At 33.7% G+C, this 9,246-nt stretch overlaps 1 protein-coding gene across 4 annotated transcripts in view; it reads right to left on the minus strand.

Annotated features, from left to right (window-relative positions):
• Positions 1 to 9,246, minus strand: part of LOC106876029 (ras-specific guanine nucleotide-releasing factor 2) — a 563,899-nt gene that overhangs the window by 122,043 nt on the left and 432,610 nt on the right. For all 4 annotated transcript variants that reach the window (XR_008266647.1, XM_052976037.1, XM_014924405.2 and 1 more), the window contains exons 8-9: positions 6,980 to 7,090; positions 448 to 565 (exon numbers count right to left, since the gene is read on the minus strand). Coding sequence is in view for 3 of the 4 variants with exons in the window: in XM_052976037.1 (XP_052831997.1) it covers positions 448 to 565; positions 6,980 to 7,090 (229 nt within the window). In the remaining variant the exon portion in view is untranslated. The remainder of the gene's footprint in view (positions 1 to 447; positions 566 to 6,979; positions 7,091 to 9,246) is intronic.

A 9,246-nucleotide genomic window follows, 5' to 3' on the forward strand; every position in this document is an offset into this window, starting at 1 on the left:
ATATATATTTATATTAATGACCTGTAGGAACATGGTATTTCGTTATGCAATCATGATATGCTACAAAATATATTGAATGTTTTTTATAAGTCACTGCTGTGTTCTTCTGTGTTAGCAGTGGTATTGCATCACTAGTTAAGGTTGTCTCTAAAAATTTTCTATAGTGCTGAATATATATGTCTGTGTGTGTGTGTGTGTGGTGTATGTGTATGTGTGTATTTGTTCCCTCACCATTACTTGACAACTTGTTTTGGTTTGTTAACATCCCCATAGCTTAGCATTCGTCAAAGCAGACTGACCAAATAAGTACTAGGCTTAAAAAAAAATGATTCCTGGATTTGATTTGTTCAGTTGAACTCTTCAAGGCAGTGCCCCAGTATGGATGCAGTCCAATGACTGAAACAAGTAAAAGGGAGACAAAAGATTAGAGCATAAATTTTCCCTTACCTTGCCGGATAAATGTTTGATTGACGTCTAACAAAATATCACATCCTTCAATTATCATCCGTTCGACAGCTAAATTTTTTCGTATGTTTTCAGTTTCACTTACTTCATCATGCATTATCTGAAAATACAAAAAAAAAAAAAAAAGTAAGAGATACAAATGAAATGGGAAACTTTTTTTAAATGCCAACAAAGCATAGATTTATCAGTCGTTCATTTTCTAAGCACTGCACTCACCAGTTTTAATGCACCGTTACAATAATTACTGTTTAAAGAATTTGTCAAAAAATTTGAAATGTAAGAAACCTCATATTAGGTTTTCATATCTTCTGCAATGACATGAGTAAAAGTCCAGCTAAAATTTATTACATTATTACTAATATTATATCCTCGTTGAGTAGCTTTTTAATTATTATTATTATTATTATTATTATTATTATTATTATTATTATTATTATTATTATTATTATTACTACTACTACTACTACTACTACTACTACTACTACTATTACTACTACTGAGTGAGAGAGCAATGCATGTCATCAATGTGACATTGGGGTACTCAAACCAAATATACAAAACCCAATATACCCATTATTACTGGCCGTCTGATAAGGGTACACCAGGCATGTGGATCACAACCATATATAGACAACATGGTGGTCTCATATTGAGATAAACAGTGCATGACCTTGCAAGTGGGGCCCAATTCCGAATTGTTTTCAGGTCAAGTAGCCCATCTTGCTCAAAAGGTCTCTAAATAAGGGTTATTTAAGGATGATGAACGAAACACCCATGTTTCTAGGGGTGAATTATTCAAACTTCAAAGAATCCCTCTCAATACGTGGCTTGGTTACTACCCCACTACTCCTACCCTTAAACAGACATGCACATACTGTTATCCACTAAGGGACATGCTGAACTAGTTAAGGTCAAGCAACCAACAAGCAAATCTGTAGTATTGAGCAGAATAATTGCTGTAGCCCATTTTTTTTACCCCAAGACAAAACATGTATATATTAACACTTCTACTTATTATTACTATTATTATTATGAAGGTGGTGAGCTTTCAGAACTGTTAGCATGCTGAACAAAATGCTTAGTGGCAATTCCTCCATCTTTAGGCTCTGAGTTCAAATTCCACTGAGGTTGACTTTGCCTTTCATCCTTTAGGGGAAGATAAAATAAGTACCAGTCGAGTACTGGAGCCAATGTCATCAACTTACCCCACCCTGCCTGAACTTGTTGACCTTGTGTCAAAATGTGAAATCATTATTATTATTATTATTATTATTATTATTATTATTATTATTATTACTATTATTATTATTATTAAGGTGGCGAGCTGGCAGAAACGTTAGCATGCCGGGCAAAGTGCTTAGCGGTATTTCATCTGTCTTTACATTCTGAGTTCAAATTCCGCTGAAGTCAACTTTGTCTTTCATCCTTTCGGGGTCGATAAATTAAGTACCAGTTGCGTACTGGGATCGATTTAATCGATTAGCCCTCTTCCCCAAAATTTCGGGGCTGGTACCTAGAGTAGAAAAGAATTGTTAGCATGCCAGGCAAACTGCTCAGTGGTATTTCATCCATCTTTATGTTCCGAGTTCAAATTCTGCCAAGTTCAACTTTATCTTTCATCCTTCCAGGACCGATAAATTAAGTACCAGTGAAACATTGGGGTTGATGTAATTGACTAGTCCCCTCCCCTAAAATTTCAAGCCTTGTGTAGAAATGATTATTATTATTATTTATCTAATACTTTATGTTATCAATCCCAAAAGGCTGAAAAGCAAAGCTGAATTTATTAGAATTTGAACTTAGAATGTAAAGAGTTGGAATATATTCAGGGTTCAAATCGTACCAAGCTCAACTTTGGCTTTTTATTCTTCTGGAGGTATAAAATAAATACCAATCAAGTATTGATGTTGGTGTAATTGATTTGCCCCCTCCCCTCGAATTGCTGGCCTTGTGCAAAAATTAGAAAAAAGACATTTTTTAATTATCATTTCAGAAAACTTGATTATCCATTTCACATATTAAATGTATAACAATCATTTGAGGAAACATCATTTAACCTGTAGAATTCTTACGGAGATCACCGATAATCTAATTGAAGCTTATGTGCATGCGGGTGTGTGTGTACTTGTCTTGACATCATGTGATAGTTGTAAGCTAATGTCACCATGATATATAAGCAGTGTCATCTGTTGCCATTTTACTATGGAAACAGGTCTAGTTAAGGGGAGGTAATTTGTTAGTTAGAAATAAATGAGGGTTGGTGACAGGAAAAGCATTGGGTGGGGAAAAATTTACTTCAACAAATTCCACCTGACCCATGCAAGCATGGAAAAGTGGACATTGAATTAATGATAGCGATGATGGTGATGAAGATGATAATGGTGGTGGTGCTGGTGGTGGGTGTCTGTTTGCTTAGTGGTGGTATGAGTGGTGGGGATTTTGCTGTAGGTGATGATGATGTTAAGGATGGTAATGGTGGTGGCACTGGTGGTTGTAGTGATGATGACGATGATGATGAATCTGAGAAAATTTAATTTTTAATAAATTTTCTTATTTTGATGCATAAATTTGTATATCTTGATAGCATTTTACCTTATGTTAAAAATTTTGATTATAATCTTTGAATTTATTCCATGTTAACATGAAACATTTGAGGTTGTGTTTTGATCTTATTTCATAGTTTTAAGATTGCTAGCAGAGTAACACCCGTACACATGTGGTGACAAGAAGACTAATGCAGATGCTAGCGAGTGTCCATACTAAAAAGGAATATATCTTCATTTTATCTCCAACAATTCTTTCCTTAACTCTGACCAAAAAGCTCCTAGTCCTTTCTAGATATTTCTTTTCGTATTTCATACCTTTCTATTTCATAGAAAAACCATATAATCATAACAACAGATACACCTCATTTTACATTGTTCCGAATGAGGTCTTCTTTGACTTGAGGGAGTTTTTTTCTTTTTAACATTTTCATTGTGAAATTAAATTTCATGTTTTTTTTTTTTCTGAAATGACGTTAAATAAGTAGTGTTCATATCCACTTTAACATGGCTGTCTGTTCGAACGAACTTTACTGCGATTTTTTAACCCCAAGGGGACACATCTCCTCTTGCTGGTTAATGATGCACAGCAGTATCTGAGATATTGTGAGCAGGGGAGTGATGTTAAATATCTATCAGAAAATAGAGTTGGTATTTTCTGCATGTCATGTTTCCTCTCTCAACTGGACATATTTCAAATATATAGTTTTAAAGGTGAAATTCCTCAACAAAAGATAGTTTGGTATATAAAATTGGCTTCTGCAGTTAACGGTAATGAAATTTTGAGTAGATGCATATGATTTCCGTATTAAATGGGTTAAGAAATTAGTGGGAAAAAATAAACCTCAAAATAAGCCTTACGTCAGTTTCAGCGAACATAAATACATAATGCTTTTTAGAAATCCACGTAAATGCAAATACTGAAGTGGAAAGTTAAATAAAATGTGAAAAAAATATGTATAGATCATTTAATAAACGAAGTTGCAAGGGAGGTAACTCATATAAAACCAAATGACACGAGAAAGACTTGAGCGTGATAGGAGACGCAGATAAATGATTAAATCTCATTAAATTATCCGTACTTATTTTATCAACATCCAAAGATATAAAAACAATGATGTTAGAAGAATTGGATTTGAAAAGAATAGGAGCTAAATTAAATACTATATTCAATATAATTCGGTGCCGTAATGTCTTAGCTGTTCCTGGATAAATTATTTTGTGACGAACGACATTCTGTTTGATTTTCTTAATCTTATAAACAAATAATTAGGAATCAGATGAAAGATTTGCTTGTAATGCATATTGTATGAATCATCAGGCTTGTTATTGTTATAAATTGGTGGTTTAGTGAGTGCACAAATCTCTGTTGTTAAATACATATAGGTGCAGAAGTGCCTACGTGATAAGAAGTTTGCTTCTCAACCACATGGCTCCAGGTTCAGTATTACTGCTTGTCACCTTGTGCAAGTGTCTTGTATTATAACCCGGGGCCTACCAAAGCCTTTTGAGTGAATTTGGAAGGTGGAAACTGCATGAAAGCAATGATTAGAGTGTTGCACACGTGATCATAAGATTGTGGTTTCGATTCTCAGATCAGGTGGTGTGTTGTATTCTTGAGCAAAACATTTCATTTCATGTTACTCTGCATTCTTTTCAACATCTGACATGTGGCAGACTGCACACCTGTACAGGTAATGTCGATTTAATGGAACGAGGCAGCTACTGTACAGCACAAACATTTGATCACTATAAGCAAAGCATCTGAGCAAGTTGTCCTGTGAGATATTGCAGAGCATCATCATCAGTCCTCTTTTACAGAAGAGTTCACCATTTGTGTGTGTGTGGTATGTATATGTATGTGTACGTGTGTCATTGTGTTTGTTATCTACCACCATTCACAACCAGTATTGCTTTATTTACATCACCATAACTTAATAGTTTGACAAAATAAATATTAAACTTTAAGAAAATAATTAACCCTTAGAATCGATTTGTTCAACTAATCCCTTCGAGGCAGTGCCTTAGAACTGCCACAGTCCAAAGACAGAAATATGAACGCCTTACTTCTCTGTGCATGGATACATTGAAACTCTGATATCTGGCAGCTGACTTGGCAGACACCCATAAAATTATTAACCATCTTACTAACAATAACTCTGAGCACCTTTTCAAATTCCACCTGTCTAACACCCATGGACATGTTTACAAAGTCAGAAAACAGCACAGCTCCCATGACTTTCGGAAACACTTTTTCATGCTAAGAGTTGCTGAAGCATGGAACAAACTGCCGGCATCAGTTGTTAGTTGTTGGAGCACTGCATCCTTCAAAACTTCCGTGCTTCCTGAGATTCACCAACACTACACCTGATCTTCTCCCCTCCATACACACGCAAGCGTGTGTCTGACTCATACACTGTTCACTTTCCAGACATTTGTACAATACTGCATATGCTTGATATGCACTTTTGACAAGTTGTAGTGCACCTGAGCACTGTATACAATAATTTCATTATTATACATAAAAGATAAAAGATATGGATTCTATTAATAGTTAATAGCAAACAAGGAACAATTTGATAGATCTTTGACATCTATGATCTTCCCCTTATCTAATCTGAATGGTGATCATTTCTTGAATATGCAATTTTCTAGAACTGATGTATTTATGTAGAAGAAGGGCAAACTAAACAATATTTGTTAGCAGTTTGGTCCCTATGTTTTGGTCCTCAGCTTAACATTCAAGTTCTATCACCATTGACATAATCTATAATATTTTTCAAACTGATTGAGTAATATACACCAATAATAAACCAAGAATAAAACCAAGGTATTTCTTAAGTTATAGTTTTTATTCTTGAATTGCACATGTTTAGCAAGTGATTTGCATTGAGATTGTATTTATTGTGACTAAATCAATGGTGATGTTGAGGAACTACTGTAGCCATTAAAAAAAAAAACAAAAAAAACATGCATAAACTGTGAGATTTATTTTCACGTTATTGAAATTTTATAATAATAACATACTCAGACATACACTAACTTGATGACTAGCATTCTACTTTATGATCTTGTGTACTCAATAATATATGGACCAAGACCCCAATAGGTTTAGTTGGTTTGTTAGGCTGAAGTAGCCAAAATTTCTTTGTAAGATAAACTTCTGTAGCTTACAAGAATAAATAGTCAAAAATGTTGTTATACAGGGTGTCCACAAAGTCTGGGTACATGGAGTAAATAAAATCATAGCATAAACAATTAAATATAAGACTTCTTTTTCTGGGGTATGTTGAAAGAGAAAGTTTACTCAATAAAGATTACAGATTTATTTATTAACATTATAATTAAATAAAATTGTTTTGTTTTAAAAGTATGTGCTAATCCCTGTGTACCCAGACTTTGTGGACACCCTGTAGTTATTATTGTTGTTATTTAACTGCAGGTTATCTCCAAGTGAGCAAACTTATAGCCAAAAGTATTCTATTGTAGATATAACCAGTTTGTCTTTCTGCTGAAAAAAGTATTTATTTAATTATATTATCCATGTAATCATCTTTTTTCAAGATAGTACAGTGTTCATCATCATCATCGTTTAACATCCGCTTTCCATGCTAGCATGGGTTGGACGATTTGACTGAGGACTGGTGAAACCGGATGGCAACACCAGGCTCCAGTCTGATTTGGCAGAGTTTCTACAGCTGGATGCCCTTCCTAACGCCAACCACTCAGAGAGTGTAGTTATTTGAAGAAAATTTTGGCTGTTATTTTCTGCAACGTAAATGGTCACATTGAGGAAATCTCATTAGCTCATTGAGGTACTTTCACTGCTTTGGATAAAATAACCACTTGGCTGGGAAGGGGATGAGTGTAAGTGAACTTTCTTGAGGGTACCTAAAAGCTAGGTGATGGTGATTTGGTTGACTGTTTTAAAGAATGTGTGTTATAGTAAATTAAATAAAATGTTAACTCACGCGTGATAACTCTTCCAGTTTACTTTGGGCATACTCTAGCTTCTCTCTCTCCACATGGTCATGAGGAGTGTGTGCCAAAAGTTCGTGAAGAGTAATTATATACCTAGGGATCTGAAATAAAAACCAAAGAATACTGAATTTAGAAATGAAAATCAAAGAATATCGAATTTAGAAATTAAAATCAAAACATGCTAAAATAAAACTTAAGTGAATAAAATAGAATAAAATAATACAATTTAAAAAATTAAAGTACAGCACCTTACACATCAGTCCTAACAAATACTTCAGTTTCATTATACATTTCTGCATCAACTGTTATGTCTACCTTAGAATAGCTACCAACATTTCTTTTATCCTTTAACTTTAACTTGTTTGTCATTAGGTTGCGTCCATGATGGGGCATTACCTTAAAGGGTCTTTTTAGTTGAATAGAAGCCTTTTTTTTCAAAAAGTCTGGTACTTGTTCTATGGTATTCTTTTGCTGAACTGCTAAACTACAGGTAAGTGAACTAACCAACACTAATTGCCAAGCAATATTATGGGGCTGGCAGACACAGTCACAAATTCATGCATACATACATTCACACAGACACAGACATACATACACATATTTATGATGGGCTTCCACACAGTTTTCTTCTTCCAAATCTACTCACAAGGCATTAATTGGCTTGGGAACCTAGTAAAGACACTTGCCCAAGGTGTCAATCTGTGAGACTAACTTTCTTATTATAGCCATGCATAAGATAAAAACATGTTGTGTGGAGACCACTATGTCAAAGAATAGACCCAACACTTTAGATATTGCCAGTAGTTCTTTAAGCAATAAGTATAAACATCTATGTGATTATATGTCTAAACATTTGGAACATTGTTTCAAGAACTATAAGGAAGATAACTCAAGACAGAACACTGGTAATAATTCACAATGTGCTGTAAATTCATTGCAGATAATTAAATCTCGGTAAATATATTGGTAAATACATCACCTGGTACCAAACTAATTTCATCATGAACTGATTCATCATCAGTAAATTCATTTTTATGCCAAACACATTGTTACTAAATTCATCCTCATACTTTTAATTAATAAACACATTCCTAAGCATTATTTTAAGTTTTTATTCATTGAGTAAATTGTCAGTTTCTAGAAATCTTGAAAAAGGAACAGTTAAGAATCAAGATCTGTACAAGATCATAATTGAACAATGTATGGCTGCTAGAGAAATCTTTCATTATAAACAGAGTTATAAAAATGGTGTAGTGAGAATTCAAGGTATTGCTTGTGAGTGCCAAAATCATGAAAGACTGGATTATTTGGCAGTTTGTAATTTTAGCACGTTTCTTCTTTCTTCCAATTTTAAATAAAGTAATCAGCTAAATAAATTGTTGTATGATTCTATTTTCAATAATGTTTAACAATTTATGTACTTTGCCAATTAAAATAATGGTTTCAAATTTTGGCACAGGGCCAGCAATTTCAAGGGAGAGGTTAAATCAACTACATTGACCCCAATGCTTAACTGGTATTTATTTTATCGACTCTAAAAGGATGAATGACAAAGTCAACCTCAGCAGAATTTGAACTCAGAACATAAAGACAGATAAAATGCTGCTAAGCATTTTGCCTGACAAGCTAACGATTCTGTCAGCACATTGCCTTTTTGTCATTTATAATAATGTTGAAGAATTTAGTGACAATTAATTTGCAATTATAATGAATTTATTAATATCATATCTTGTAATGAAATTAACAAGAGGATGAGTTTATCTGTTGATGATAATGTACAAATTTTACAACTGTAAACTTTCAACTTTTCCTATAGTTCCCTCTTATATGGTGCTAAAATGGTCTCATAAGTCATTCTGCAATAGTTGGCTCTTCAAATGCTCACCAGGTTACAGTGTATCAAACTTTATTGAAAACATTTTCAAACTGAATAAATGTAAGATAGTTATTTGCACTTGGTTAAATATTTCTTTTAGTTTCTTAATGAAAATTTCACTCTGATGTTTTCTATCACATCCATTTCTGTTTCATACTATGTGTACATCTTTTCTTCACTGCTTTCTAAATAGGACACATTCTCTTAAACATCATACTGCCCTGTTTAGTCCTTCGAGCATCTTTACTGGATTAGACCACAAGTAGCTAACTACGCTTCAGATTCATTGTCAAGCACAAACAAGTACAGATTCGATCTTTCTGGGACTGAGTTGCAAGATGGCAATATACATACATACATATATATATATATATATATATA

The sequence above is a fragment of the Octopus bimaculoides genome, chromosome 2, assembly GCF_001194135.2.
Source record: "Octopus bimaculoides isolate UCB-OBI-ISO-001 chromosome 2, ASM119413v2, whole genome shotgun sequence".
In the NCBI taxonomy this organism is placed as follows: domain Eukaryota; kingdom Metazoa; phylum Mollusca; class Cephalopoda; order Octopoda; family Octopodidae; genus Octopus; species Octopus bimaculoides.